Source organism: Nipponia nippon, unplaced genomic scaffold (genome assembly GCF_047370975.1).
Source record: "Nipponia nippon isolate SJK-2023a ecotype South Korea unplaced genomic scaffold, ASM4737097v1 scaffold_1, whole genome shotgun sequence".
Lineage (NCBI taxonomy): Eukaryota > Metazoa > Chordata > Aves > Pelecaniformes > Threskiornithidae > Nipponia > Nipponia nippon.
In genome coordinates, this window is record NW_028262290.1 from 145,438,132 (window position 1) to 145,453,537 (window position 15,406).

General features: G+C 37.9%; 2 protein-coding genes across 30 annotated transcripts in view; one reads left to right on the forward strand and one right to left on the reverse strand.

Moving 5' to 3' along the window:
* Positions 1–15,406, forward strand: part of CACNB2 (calcium voltage-gated channel auxiliary subunit beta 2) — a 259,039-nt gene that overhangs the window by 88,005 nt on the left and 155,628 nt on the right. The gene's annotated exons all lie outside the window — the stretch shown is intronic.
* The window catches only part of LOC148057653 (uncharacterized), a 69,780-nt gene that overhangs the window by 11,510 nt on the left and 42,864 nt on the right, over positions 1–15,406 (reverse strand). For 6 of the 26 annotated variants that reach the window (XR_015708646.1, XR_015708621.1, XR_015708617.1 and 3 more), the window contains 2 exons: positions 13,669–13,723; positions 12,322–12,371 (listed from right to left, as the gene is read on the reverse strand). Coding sequence is in view for 10 of the 26 variants with exons in the window: in XM_087776335.1 (XP_087632461.1) it covers positions 7,040–7,208; positions 8,141–8,197; positions 13,669–13,723 (281 nt within the window). In the remaining 16 variants the exon portion in view is untranslated. Of the gene's footprint in view, positions 1–614; positions 644–5,735; positions 7,209–8,140; positions 8,198–8,832; positions 9,484–9,866; positions 10,013–11,346; positions 11,370–12,321; positions 12,372–13,668; positions 13,724–15,406 lie in introns of those variants that run through there. The other 20 variants (XR_015708628.1, XR_015708619.1, XM_087776387.1 and 17 more) reach the window with 12 other exon arrangements.

The following is a 15,406-nucleotide window of genomic DNA, read 5'->3' on the forward strand; positions in this document are numbered from 1 at the left end:
TGGCAGTGCTGGTGGCTGGGACTGATGGGATGGACAGTGAGGCTGGGAGTCAGAGGAGAATGGAAAGGAGGCCGGGAACTGGGCTATGCAGTCACAAGTCATTTGGTGGCAGGGAGGAGATGACCACCAAGAAGCAGAGCTGGCAGGGACAGCAGGAGGAGGGACCAGTGTCTAAGCTGCAGTATCTTTCCAGTATCAGTAAGCAGAAGACCATGTGCCTCATCCTCTTGAAGGACCTGGCCTATGTAAATAATAACAATTACAGTTTGGCAGCCCATGTCATGGATTCCTGTGTTATGTGTATGTAGGCTTTTTTTTAATGAACTTCATTAAGAAGTGCAGTCTTCTATAATGTTCATCTAATTGCTTCTCAAACTTTAACGAGCATATTTACAGCAGTTCTTTGCAAGGTTATGTTGTTATTTCTGTTTTATATCTAGAGAGCAGACACGTTAATTCCAGTGTCTGCTTATTTTGAGGAGCCAAATTGAAATGGCTCTGGCAACATGCATCTGTTTCAGCCACAGCTCTGAACTGAGGACAGTTGCAGGCAGTACCATGAAGCTTGTTGCAATCAAAATAATTCCATCTATTCATATGGTTTTGTTTCTGGTGGTGATGGTGCTGGGACTTTTATTAAAACCTATAAAAAAATAAAAAAAGGAAAACCTCTGCATTATAAAGTGTTGAGATTAGGAAATCAGTTATTTGAAAGCTGAAACACCCTAGAATTGTGTGTATACACTGCAGTGCAGTATTTAAAGACAAAAAGAACCACATTCTCTTTTTCCGAAGATCACAGCTATATTCGTCATTGGATGGCTGATACTCAGGAAAAAAAAATAATCCATTTTCTTGATGTGAGGCATCACTCTTGCTGAAGTAGGAGCTCAGTAAGTGAATGTAGGACAGGAAGAGAGGATAGTTTTATGAATAAGATGGAAATGGATTTGGTGCTTGTTTGGCTCCTGGCAAGGCTGGACATTTTGCTTAAAGGAGAGATTCAGATCATTCTCTAAGTGTCTTGCTTACCACCATTTGGGAATACTTGGCTTAAAACAACTGTGATCTCAAAATTGAATTGATCAAGATTTATTTGCGAAACTGCTGAGTATGCAATACAGCGGAAGTCCACAAGTGTACTCTAAATACAGAAAGTATTACAGAATGTTAAATTCTTGGAAGGATCAGACCAGAACCCTCTCAGACTAGAGTCCTCATTAACTAATGGACTCATCTGGAATTGATATTCCAGCTATCAAATTAGAATAACAGTAGCATCTTCCCTCACAGGCATCTTCTGAAAATATGCTCATCAAAGACAGGAAAACTATCTGATGCAGTGACTGTACAAGAAATGCAACCTCAGAAAGGAGATGAGGCATGATGAACCTGTGCAGAATGTGTCTGTCATTTTTGGTTTATTGTTCAGCATTGCTCATCTGATGAGGACCTTCTGTTTTCTACAATGAGATTTGTGTCCTCTGGAATTAAAGATTACACATAGGTCCTACATATAACAGGGCTGATTTCTGACTTTCTAGTCTTGTTAGCATCTAAATTTTCAACCTTTATTGTATTTTAATTCATTATTTTTTGCAGTAGGAATTTGTAATGCATCCTGTTGGCACTAAATTAGCTGCTTTAAGTAAAATTCAGTATTTCTAAATCCTTCTATGTGAGGGAATAAATTTAGTTAATTTTACTTGAGCACATGTCTGGCAAGCCATCAGCAGCTGCTGCTCTAAAATTCTGTGAAATGAGTTAATATTAAGAAGGAGAAAACTCAAATGCCAGCTGTTTTCCAGCTTGTTTGTATGGGACCAAGTTTATGTTTCTTAGCACAGTATACAGGGTCAGATCTGATCTAATCTGTTGTACACCATTGACAATACTGTAGGATACCTTTGTGTTAGATACTAAAGTAACAAACTCTATACTCATATTCTCTAGCTTTCAGAATGGAATAAAGTCATTAATTTCTCCATGAAATGTTTTCTTTCTTTAACATGTCTAGACATGGTATATTTGAAACAGAACTGTTTCTAGTAACTGCTTAACATCTTATTGAGAATCTTTCTTGTACTTCGAGTGTTTCACTGCAGAAAGTTGCCACGCTGCTGTAGGGATGTCTGTCCAGTCACATACCCTTTTATTTCACCTGCCCAACTACTAGAATTTGAACTTCAGCACACTTATTGGAGGCAATCATCCACAGTTTTATTTGAGTCCAAATCGTTTAAAAATTGAGTGTAGCTTTGCAGAGAGAGTTTTTCTAGAGGACGCTATTGCCCTTGTGCTGTGGGGCCTGGACGAGAGCCTGGTATGTGGTGTGTGCCGCGATCAGCACTTAGTACACAGCATCCAGTCCATACATCGTACTTGGACTTTCAGAAAAGATGTGCTGGCTTTCTGCTGTGCTGGTGGTGACTCCCTTCACATTTGTAAGTTGGCATCTAAATGGACTCACTAACTCAGATTGTTTCATTGGGGATACACGTATAATACATTAAAACTGTAGAAACTGAAAATTCAACTGGGAAGTAGAAATTTATGCCTTTATAAGTGCACAGATGTATGTTTATAGTGTTTCTGTCTGTGCAAGCATGCAATGTGCAGGTGCTTACCTTTAGCATTCTGAGAAGCCCGGAAATTCTTACCTTTTAATTTATTTCCAGGTAATTTTATTAAGTAGAACTGAGATTACCACAGTGGCAGCCTCATTTATGTTACATAGCCTATTTAAGTTAATGTTTCTTTTGATTTATGTATGCTGGTTTGTGCCATTTCTTCCCCTTCCCAGGACTAAAATGGGAGTTGTACTCTTCAGGGCCCCCTCTTCCCAGGAATCGGCTGTAGGCAGACTTTTCCCAGCCCTGTTCCTTTATCGATTATATATTGACTGTAGTGCGTATTCAGCAAAGATCACAAAACCCTCAAGTTCAAGTCTGAAGTCTGTTTAGGGTGCTTCAGGTTGCTCCTGCTGACATCAACTTACTAGTTTCACTCCATTGGAATTTGGGGAATTACAGAGAATAATGACATAACAATGAAACAAGTGTTGACTGTTTAATGTATCTGCTTGATTCTCAATCAGTGGAAAGCAAATTAACTTCTGAAGTTATTTCTCCATGTTAAGAACTAACTTGTTTCAGAATGGCATTGAAATCTCCTTTGCATTTATTTCTGTCATTTTCATCTGGTTTTTTCCTCCCCGAACTCATGTTTTTTGTGGGCTTTTTTTATTTTATTACTTGCATGTATCTTATCATTTTATGGTCAAAGTCAGATAGAGGGAAATAATAAATTGATATCAAAGTATGTGGGAATTCTATTTTGATATTTGCCGGTGTTACATATGTATCAATATGTATTCATGCATGCTATAAATATCGTATGTAAGAGATATTTTGTCACTATAAAAAAAGAACGTCAGTGGCAGTTTCCTACTGCTAACAAAACTATATATGAGATGAAACAATGTATTCATCTCACACAAGTAATTTATATTTTATCAGAGATCTATTCCAGTGATATTAAAAAAAAGTAGAGATCTATAGCACACAGTTATTCATAACATATGCACTCTTTTGTCTTTGGTGAGAAGCATATATTAGACTAGAAATGTTGCAATAGAAATGAATGGATAAAAATACCATAGTCTTCATTGGTACTGAAGTCGAATCCAATGCATTTAAGTATATGCCTCTAACAGGAACAAAAGCATGACCTAAAAAGCTTTTCCTGATTATGTGTCACTGATGAACGGAAGGCAGCTCCAATCAGTAAGCAGTGCTAAAGTTTTCAAGACTGGCTTGCAGTTTATTGTCTCCAGACAATGTTAACTCACAGGCTTTGTTCTATGGCATTTCATACCTTGAAAACTCTTGCTTGTGTATTGCCATCTGTGGTTTATGCTTTTTTTTTTTTTTTTTTTTTTTTTTTTAAGGGGGAGGCCTTTATTTGGCCATCTTAATTACACTGCTGCCTCAGGGAATTTTTACTCTTTCTGCCTTTCAGTGTCGGTTTTTAAAATTTATAGTTTCTTTCTCAGGACAAGGAATATTTATCTTTTCTGTTTTAAAAGATAAAACATTATCACTATGAAGTATTTCTGTGCTTAGGACTTGAACCGGAAGTATTTCCTCTGACTTACTTCAGTCAGGACTTGACATATCAGGTATTTGAATGAACCCTCTCCTGGTGATGCAACAGCTTGTCCAGACAGGAGAAAAATCATCATAGAGGAACTGCATAAATCCTGAGCTTCTGTTTGTCATTGTGCATCTGTTGTTAACCTGGTATATCATGAGTGACTGGTTAATGTCTTGCTGGCAAGTGATTCTGTGGTCAGCGTGAACAACAAAGGGGATAATAGATATCTTTGATATATGATTCATGTAAAGATGAATCCAGGAAGAATGTGCCTCACCGATGAAAATCAATGCCAGAGTTGTTCTGAGATTATAGATAAAGTTATTCCGTATGCCATGTGAGAGAACATTTATAAGATTTTGGAGAGTCTCTGTAACCCAGAAGAAGTGCTGCATAGTTTAGCAAGATAGATAAAGATGTGCATATACCTGTAAATGAATCCTCAAATTTAGAAAGAAGGATGTACATGAGCTTGTATTTTAACATTGATCTTTGCAGTTTTCACTGAAACCTTCAAAATATATGTATTTCATAAATGGTCTCCTCGTTTAAAGGATGACGTGAAAAGTACTAGTGCAATTTAGAGATACAAATACATATCCAACTTTGAGCTTCACTGAAGGACGCAAGTTCAACCTGCTGTTTTCTAACATTGTCTTCCCTGGAATGTGTACTGACCTGTGATGTATACAACCTAAGTCCTGATGTAGGGCTGCCAACATACGGTAGTACAGTGTTTCAAAATTTTGTTCTGTAATATCCAAGGTATTCTATATCTCAATATTTTTGAAAAGGCTAGAAACTTTTTTTTTTTCCCCCAAATATAGACAACATTTAATAGTTGCATTCTTTGTAAGGCTTTTTTTTTCAGAAGTTAATTACGGTTTCCTTAACTCCGGCAGGATTTCTGCCTACTGGATTATATTTGAAGATCTACAGTACAATAGTGATGCTTCTCTTAAATGAAAAACCTGCTGTTGAACTACCCAGTAATTCATACTGTCTCAAATACATTGTTCTACTTCATCAACTTCTAGAGTTTATCAGCTGCTGATTTCCTAGATAGAGATCAAGGTTTACAGATTCTTCTAGTTAAAGATGCCGATGAGCCAGTAATGGGTAGTGCTTCATCTCCATGAGATTGGATGGACTGATTAAAAATAGGGGGATCTATTAAAAAACTGTGTGCATACCAGCCTTCGTTGTAGCATATGCAAAGCAGAGTGTACCAAACTTGTTCTAGTTACCTTCAGAGTGGGCTACAAATCTGCAGAAGACTGAAATTATTTTGAAATCGGATGGTTATTGCCACTGGAAAATACATGTATTTTGCTTTTCTGTCTGTCCCAATCGGGGTAAAAAGTTTCTAGAGTTTCTTTTAACAAAATAGAAAGTTTACTTTGTCATCTTGGAAAAGATCTTAAAATTACTTTAATACCCACAAACAATTTATGAGCCATCCACAAATTGAATTTGTGGAATCACAAATTCATTGCATTTATACAAATACATTAAACAATGAGTTGAAAGTGACAGATGATGCTTGGAGCAAAATCTAGGTCTGTATCATGAGTAGATAATAATATTAAGTTATTATTCAGGAAATCCTAGAAAAATGGTATGTTGTAATGCAAACTGCATCTCTGTGTCACATTCACAGTGTCTGTCAGCTGGACTTAACTGAATTTTGTACATTTTTTATTGGTTTTTATTATCTTGGCCCCTTACTTGTTCTTTTCCACCCCTCTCCTTTTGTATTTTAATTTTTGTTTTCTTCTTTTCAAGATTCAGTACACAGTTTTACAATGGCACTATAATTTTATAATACGTCCTACCTTTTTACTTGATAGCTTGTGTTTGTATTTAAAGAAATGAATATATATTTTTGAATATGGTACAGGCAGGTCACTTTCTCGTGCATTTAATGATGTGCTTTGGAAAAAGCACATTTGAATTAGACTGTTTGTGAGTTGCATAGATACTGGCAGTAGGATTTGCAGGTGTTACCCCGGGGAAGGATGATGCTTCTCACATGTTCGGTGCTCAGACGCCACACAGTTATGCTTGTACTGGATCCATATTTGAGGAGTAGCAATCAGGTACACAGGACGCTTTAGGTACATAATGCCACTCTTTGATATACCATGCTTTCTGGTGAATCCGTGAGACTCCAGCAAAACTCTTCCATCTGGAAATGGTTTGAAACATTCCCCTGTAAATTCATGCAGCCAGTAAAAACAGGATCCCTTTTCTCTTTTTAAAGACAGCGCAGTCTGTCTTGTTTTTACTGCACCATTTCTCTTAAAATGGACTGCTCCAAATGCTCTCATACTGTGCAGTGAAGCGTAAGTATTTTGCAAATGGTAGTGGCCCGCGTGCTGAGTGAGGAAGCAGAGGTCTTCCTGTATAATCCGATTTCAATCAACTCACTCTAATCACTAGTGATAGTTGCAAAATTTAGCCTGGATCTGCTCTGGTAATCTAGATTGACAGGAGGTAAAAGTAAAGGGACAGAAGGGCATAGGAACAAAGAGAAACGAGCAGGGACAGTGATGTTCTGCTTTTGATTCCCCTTCTGGGACCCGTGTCTGTGCTGGCGGGTGCGCCCAGCGCCGCAGCAGAGGTGCCGGCACAACAGGTGCCCTCAGTGGGGCTGGAGTGGCAGCCGCCACACCGTGGGCACGCACGGCACAACAGGTACCTGCACGACCTGTTGGCGTGCATTATTTATTGACATTGAGATCGTAATTCTCTTTATTACTCAGAAGATCCCAGGGTCGTGAAATATTCAGGCATACCAGCAGTTAAATGGTGCAGCCAGCAACCGGGCGTCTCTTCAACATCCTCTGAAGGCAAGTGGCTTCCACTGTTGGGCTTCGTTTTCCTACAAGCTCAGTGCTTGGGTGGAAGCTCGGTGGGCAACCGGGCTCTGCGTTTTCCCGGTGGAAGGGTCAAGTGTCTGTGGGAGTGGGTCCTTTTGACTTTCAGTTTTAACTTTTCCAAGAGAAGAGGCAACTTTGGATTTCATGGATATACAGAAATACAGCCAGCTGCTGCTGAAGACAGATATTTCGCAAAGATTTGTCTCTGTTTGACTGGATTGTACATTGGGAAGAAAAATGACTTTTTTTATTGCTACCTGACCACATGCTCAGTGTGCCTGAGTCAGCCAGGCTAAGGGACTGGGGTAACAGAGGCACCTGGACTACCCCTCCATCTGACTTTCCATGCTGGTGAGGCTGTTGTTGGTCATCTCAGCCTTGCATGTTGCCATGCTAAAAACACCCAAGGCTAAAAATGTGTCCTGGGTAAGTACAAAAGGATGAACAAAGTTTCTATAAATATGCCTTTTTTCAGATATATATGAATATGCTTCTCTAAAGATAATTTTGTGACCAGTATTTTAAATGAAAAAAAAAAAAGTTAGAATAGCTATTTCACTGAGGATGTTTAAAACAAGTAATGAGAATTTTTCAGAACATAATAGTGATTTTTTTTTTTTTGTGTTCCAATGTTTTGAAAACCTGAGATACCCTGCAGTGAAGTACAAGGGCATCTTACAGAATCAGATACCTGCTCAAAGTATCACTTGGTTTAAATCCCAACAAGTGGAGATTATCTTCAGCTCCCTGAAAATCTGGAATTTGACTCTGGAAGTTTTACCTGTCTGATGATTTGATCTTGACCTTTGTGCAAATGCAGTGAAAATATGAGGGTCCAAGGCTGAATCACAAGGATGAGTGCAAGAAAAAAATTTTGGTTATAATCTAGCAAAGCATTTCAACATCTGCTGAAATTTCAGCTTATTTCTCACCTGCTTAAAACTTAAGATTGTGGTCAAGGACTTTGGTGAATCAGTGTGTTTGCTAAATTTATGTTAGTCTGTAATTAAAGTTGGCATTTGATCCTTTGTGTCTTTAGCATACAGGTTCTTAAGGACAGAAACCATGCTATGCTGGTGTATCTTCATACAAAAGACTGCTACCTGCATAATTCATATTTCCCATTTAGGGCTTCGAAGTGTCTCCCTGGGTGCCTTCCCCTGTGGAAAAAAAAAAACAAAACAAAAAAACAACAACAAAAAAACAACCTGCTACAGTGTTTAAAAACTAGGCAGCTTCTGGGACCCTTGCCAACATTTTGCACCAATGTGTCTGACAGCCCCCTGACTGCTGCAAGGACCCTCACCTCAGTAATCGCAAGGCTGAGAAATGAATTTCTCATGTCTTTCAAGAGCTGAGGAACTGACAGCTTCTTAGTGGGATGTTTCTTCCCTGGAAGCTCTTCAGATACCATTTGATAGATCTGCATGACTTCGATACAGGCTCCAGGGTTTCCAGACGTGTGAATTACAGCCTTGGTTTTGTGCATGTGGTTTTGAGGAAAGCTTTGGTCACTGCTGCACAAGGTGTGTGGCTTTTTAAATGCATTAAATGGCCATGGAGGAGCTGCAGTGACTTCAGTTTTATATTACGTAGAGAATATTTTCACTTCTCTCTCTAAAGTCTGTTGGTGCTGCCACATGTGAATGTTTTTGAAAGTTTCTGGGAAGAACTGAGGCTGACCTAGACAAGATGACTGTAAAATCTGTTCGTCATCTAATGCCTTGGGTTTTTTTAATATTTGATTTGCAAAATGCATCCATTTAATTATCCCTAATGGAATAATTTTGTTAAATTGACTCCTATTGACATGAATTTAATTTTTATTGTCCTATATAAGCAATTTTATTGTTTGTTACTTTATGTAGATACAAGCAATCCTGTCCTTGAGCTCTGTGACAATTGTAGGTAGGACCTACACCTGTGAAAAAGCCAATAGATTACAATAAATGCAGCTATGGGACATGGTGGCGTTTTTTAAAACGATGTTTTTGACCTAAGCAGCAGATGATAGTGAGGTTTGAGCTTAAAGGAACTTATAAATTTGAAGTACCATAGGGTCTTCAAAATACTGCTCTATGCCTGTTAATGAAAGATTTCTTCCCTATATTTCCTGTAAACTATTTGGCCAATCTGTTCTACGGGCATATTACAGGAGTAAACACTTTTAAGTATTCTGTGAAAGACCTGATGTAATTTTCAAGGGTAGCATGATCTTACAGAGTTCCAGATACAGCCCTTTTTTCCTATCCAAACGTCCTCTGGCCTTTGGAGCCATACAAGCCCTGCTGGAGGGCTGCAAACCTTGACTTCATGCCAAGGCAACCTACTGAGCAGAAAGGTCACTGAGCCACAGATATCCAAAAATAAATTCTAGCTCTTTAGCTGAAAGCTGTGGAGCCTCCTGCCATGCTCTGCTGTCAGTAGTTGTAGATCGTGGTACCCACTGCAAAAAAAGAACAAAGTCTGTGTCCCACTTTGGTAGAGTAATTCTTCTTCCCTGAAAGACAGGTTTGGATGGGTAGGAAATTTGCTGCATTGCTATTACCATAAGTTAGGATGCTTAAGAGTGCATACACAGTATGTTTCTGCTCTTATTAATATTAAAATTGAGTTGTCATTGTTGGTATTTAAGAGATAAATCTTCTTGATTGCAAAGTATCCATTATCTCTGTCCTCTTACTTATTAACGCTCTTTGTCACACACCTAGTATCACTCAAATTCAAAGGAGTGGAATTTACAGAGGAGGAAGACTGACTTATATGTAATTAACTAAATTACAATTCCCGGTGAATTCCCTGAGCTAATAAAAGTGACTGATATTTCTATCTCACTTTATTACTTAAGAAGTTACATGGTGGTACACACAGTGTTGCAATGGTACAGAAAGTGAGGGATGAAAGATGAAAGATGGGATGTCAGTAGTAAAATATGCTTGTTCCAGCTCAGAATGTTTCAAGAGAGGATGGGGCATCTGTGGAAAATGTAAAGAATAGTTCAGTTATATTGAGTCGGAAACTCTTGAAACATGGAGTAACTTGAAAAAATGGAGGATTAAATGGTCAAAGAAAAAAGGAGAGGAGAAGATAAAAAGGGAGAAAATGGAGATAAAGAGAAAGACAAACTAGAGCTTTGAATCTTAAGAGATGTGATAGTATTAGAAAGGAAGGATTAAACAAATGCAAAAATACCAAGAGGAGGGTGTGGCGACATTAAGAGTTCTATTTTTGTGTCTCCATTTGGGGTCAACTTGAAAATAAGAAATTAAACAAGTAGTTTGAAGAACAGACAGTGAAAAAAGCTTGAAAATAACTGAAAAATTATTTGAGCATGGGTTTACCCCGAAACATGGAGGATAATGATAATACAAATGAAATTTGCTGTGTTCCTAACAGAGAGGACAAAACATTCCTTTGGATGAGTTCTTTTTGCTTGAGGTTCTGAAGGTACACGAAGGAGGAAAGCTTGGACAGAAGCACTCGCTATTTACAGGCATGCTATTACTCTGGTTTGGATTTGTGAGGAGGCTGCTTGTAGCTACAAACTTGGGTGAAGTCAGGAAATACTGAAGATGGAAATGTCACCTGTCTGTGGAACAATAATAGAGCTACTGCTCATTTCAAGGGGTTGTTTTAAGATGTTACTGAAAGAGGGTAGGCAAGGATCTGATGGAAGGTCGAAGTAGAGAACTGCTGATTGCAACAGTATCTCTGTGAGCTTAAAGATCTCTCCATGCAGTAACTGAAGTAGTCTATGGCACAAAAGGCAATAGATGACTGAACTCTGGCTTGCATGGAGGACTTCATCCTTTGATAAATCATGACCCTTGACATTTAAAGATTGACATAGCTGAAACAGCCGTAGATAGTATTGGCTGAAATACAAGGTTATTGGGGGGGGGAGGGGGGGGGGGAAATCTCATGTTTATGAAGTGGTTTTTTTTCTTGGTAAATCAATAAGGTGCTATTTTGGTTCCATCTCCGCCTGGCCTAATGTGCGCTAATGTGGTACTCATTCTGTCAAATAATCATGGACTGAAATTACGTTGTCATTTGCTTTCCTTCTGGTTGTTATCAAGTCCTTAATTTCTATTGGAGACAGCTTTTAGCATTCTCAGGTGATAGAGCAAGCTTCCTCGGTGAAGTTCTGATGAGGACTTTGGCTCTGTCCACTGGTAGCCCAGGTTTTTTCTATTTATAGCGGCAGGCCTGAGTAGTTTCCACCCTTCAGAGGGAAACCTGTGGGAAAACTACTGTAGCTGCCGGATTGTCTCCCTTTGCTTGCACAGGACTCAAGTGGTGTGCTACAGAAAGTTCAGGGGATTCAAAGCACTAGGAAACAAAAGGCAAAAGGCTTAATTACATATTATCTCCTCTTCTGGTTTTTCTTGTACTTATTTATCAGTGTAATTCCCACTGGTTTTGGTTGGAGCTACATGCATAATCCGATTAGCAGAAAGGTCGTCAGGGCATGCAGAATTTAAAGTAGTCTGCTGTAAGCTACAGGACTTGCTTCCCCTGAAATTTCTGAAAGTTTTGCCTTGAATCAGGGGAACGAGGATTCTGCTCACATCCTCACCGCAGCTGGGCTGTACCAGCAGAGTCGCACTGATGGCAGTTTCTGCAGGCAGTAGTAGCCTGTGTGTGCAAGGCTGTGATTTGCACTCAGTCTGCTGGCCCTGGGAGTCTGGGCTGGATGTGGGTGATACATCCCTATTGATAACACTGCTTGACTCAGGCAGATTGCTTGATCTTTAAAATTAAGCAATCGTGTTTGAAAAATAAATTAATGATAGATTCCAAATTGGAATCTATCACTAATTTTAGCACTTCATCTTTATGTGTGCTGTGCTGAGTTCGTGACTACCAGGCAGCAGTTTGAAAAAGGCTGGAGGACAATTTATGTTAAAGGTAGAAAGTTGTTGTGACTGACTTCATACAGTAATGAGAAGTTAACTTTCCTGGAGTATTTTTCCTTAATACCGTGTAATAGCATACATAAGCATTTACCACAGATGTCTAATTGCTACTTCTGATCTCTACAAACTTTTGTAACCACACAGATACAAAGGGGAAGGTAAGAGGAATGTGTTTTCCCCTTTTTAAGATGTCAAAGTTAGTTTGATTTCCAGTATCAAGCATTAATAAAAAGGCAGCAGAAGTTACTGGTTGACCCAGTCACAATCAATCTGAGCTGCCTTGAACTGTCTTGACAAAGAGAAACTTTATTTAGAGACCTTCGGTTTATTCTGGTTTAGAGGAAAGCGTAGGAAAAAATACAAACCTGACTTTGAAGGTTATTTTGTCTGAGATGAAATAGAATTACAGAAGCATCTGTGGATAAAAGAAAATTATGCCTGTTTTTCTCAGTAGTATTTGTACTGACCTTTGACATTAAAAACTGTATACAGGAATGCCAGCTATCTATTCCAGTGGGTTAGTTATTTCTATTGTCATTTCCCTTTTTCTTTTCTAATTTTTTTGCCACTACTAAAATCGGAGAAACTTTCAGTATAAATTTGCAATGTAATTTTCCTGTATTTGAATTGCAAAGACTAAAGCTGACTGAAATATGCCTGTTACTTAAATTTGTGACAAATTGCCAGATGCATCTTGCATTTCTAGAGATGTCAATGGGCTCAGAGTGTTTAAAGTATAAATGGTTTATTTTTCCAGTGATGAATGACAAATTTAAGCATGTAACTGCATAAGCATTTATGAGTTCTTCACTCAAATCATCAGTGCATTAATGGGAGAATTATTCCTAAAAGTGTAGTAGCCAAGGGAAATAGAAAGGGAGAGAAGAGAGCAGCTACTGGACACTTAGGGCTGAGAACATACTGCAACACTAGGAAGACTCTATAAAAACTGAGGAAGATGCGGAAGTTTTAACCCTTTCATGTTTGATTAATGTTAGAGATTATATAGAAATATTATGTTGTGTTGAACACGCTAGCGCTGTATGTTAAGGCAGTATAATCTTCTGTTTGGATTCATCTTGCTCCCTTTTAAAAATACTTGTGCTTGTCATGGTTGCTAAATTTCAACTGGAATTCTGCTTGTGTATAGATTTTGTAATGTCCTGCAGTTATTTTATGCCATTAAGTTATACTGTCCTTCAAGTAATGTGTGATGCTGAACAAAAATTATGCATACAATAAGAAAGGCTCATGAGAAATATTCAAGAAATGTGTCCATATTTTAGTAATAAAGTTTTGGATACAATTGATCAGAATTTCATGGAAATTTACTAATTATATGCTCAAGCTTTTCTGTATCTGTTTATTTCTTGCTATTTATACTCATTCATAAGATGATATTTATATCTAACCATTAACTATTTTATACCGAATTCATAAGGGCTACTGATTACACTGAAAGCCTTCCTAAGCTCCATTTTCATTAGGTAGCCTGTTTTGAGGGAAACGAAGGCAGGATTTCCCATGTGGAAATAATTTTTGAGTATTTAGAGACAATCTGAATGTAATACAGTCCAGAAAACTAAACCAATTAAAGCATGCCTTTTTATTATTTATTGTGGTAGAAAGAACTATCATAAAAATTACTACAATAAAAAATAAACAACACAGTTACCATAGTTTCTCTGAATGATTATCAGAAATATACTTACCTCGTTACTAGGAAGTGTTCATTTGTTGCCTCTTGAGGTGTCAGTAAGACATCTTCTATAGAATGAAAACAGCATCATCACTTGTTAACACAGAATATAACAGTTGATTACTAGACTAGATAAATCCGGGCAATGATATGCAAAGGTATGTCACACAGGAAAAAATATATGTACCAATAACATGCAAAAAAGTTTCATATGTGGAAGCATATGTTACATTCCCAAGATACACATTGGCAATGCAGATCTCTCTCTTTTCCATTATACATGATTCCTAAACACTTTCAATCACAAGTGAAAACATCTTGGAAATGAGAGAAGAGATTCAAAAGACATGAGAGATTCAAAATAATTTGCCATGAAAAAAACAGCAAAGAAGTAAATACAGCTGTACAAGCTTTAGGTTTCAAGAATTCAAAAATCCAGACCTGTGCCTAGAGTCTGTCAGTGATGCCTTCTATGCAGAGGCCTAAGGGATTGCCTTTATGTCTGACTTCCCACTGTCTCTGCTTCCTAATTTCCTTCACTTCATGTTGGCTTCAGTAAATAAGTATCTAGCTACTATAATAGATTCAGTTCTATTGGATACAGCATATTGAGTTCTTGCCCTATTTCCAGGCCAAATGCTGTTTCCTCATTTCAGCATGTCCTTGGCTGCTCTTCAGGGCAAATCCCACTCCGTGAGACCTCTGCCACATTATAGAACCTGGTTCCTGGATGCAAAATATTCATAACCAACTCTGGGAGAATTTATTAAGTAAATTTAATTTGATAAACTTCTACAGGAACTTTGATAATTACTGTAATAATATCTTGTTATCTTCAGAATTTTTAGAAAATAATAGGAGGTGCTTTGCAAACAACACCTCAATTTTTGAATATTCAGCATTTCAAACCAATACCATATTCTTCAGGTGTGAATTATTTTATTGCAGGGTTCATCTATGTCAGTACTTGCAGGCTTTACTGTCTTGTGGGCTTTTTCTTTCACTGGAAGTCTTGCTTCCAAATTGAAATCTACCCTGTGGCAAAGAGTGAATTGCACTTTTTGATATGATTTCCCTTGAGCCTTCCAGTCATTCTGAGGTTTTATTGTCAGATTTCCCTCTATATCTACCCTGTGTTGAATAAAGAATCCATATGCACCATAGGAGACAATAATCAAGAGAGAAGGCCGTGAAATACATAAAGCACTGTCTAGTGCACTAGGTACTCTTATTGTGAATAAGAATAATATTTTTAAATAACAGTAAATATTACTTCTTGAAATAAGACTAGTAAACTATTTGAGAGAGACGCATTTCAAGAACATAATCTCTCCAAGACTAAGAGAGGATGCTGTTATTAAAAAAAAAAAAATGGAGTGTAGCTCTGTTGGGTCCTTCAAGTGCACTAATACACAAGATATTATTTTACAGATTTTTTCATTGCTGCACTTCTGAATGTGGTTTCCTGTTGTTAAACTATAAGTAACAAAAGTTCTGGCTTACTCTTTCTTTGGCTAACAAGGGCCATTCAGGAGTAAGGGACATTCAGTTGTCCGTGAAGTTAAAGTTCCTCCCTAAAGATGCAAGAATGTCTAAAGACATCAGGAAAACCAGAATGAAATCCCAAAAGCACAATGGGAACAGGGAAATCGAAGTGATGTTATCTCAGCTGTTGATATCTACCTCTTTATTTATTTCTTATTAGAAGGCATGGGTCAGATATGACATCTCCTGCCTATGGTGAAAATGGA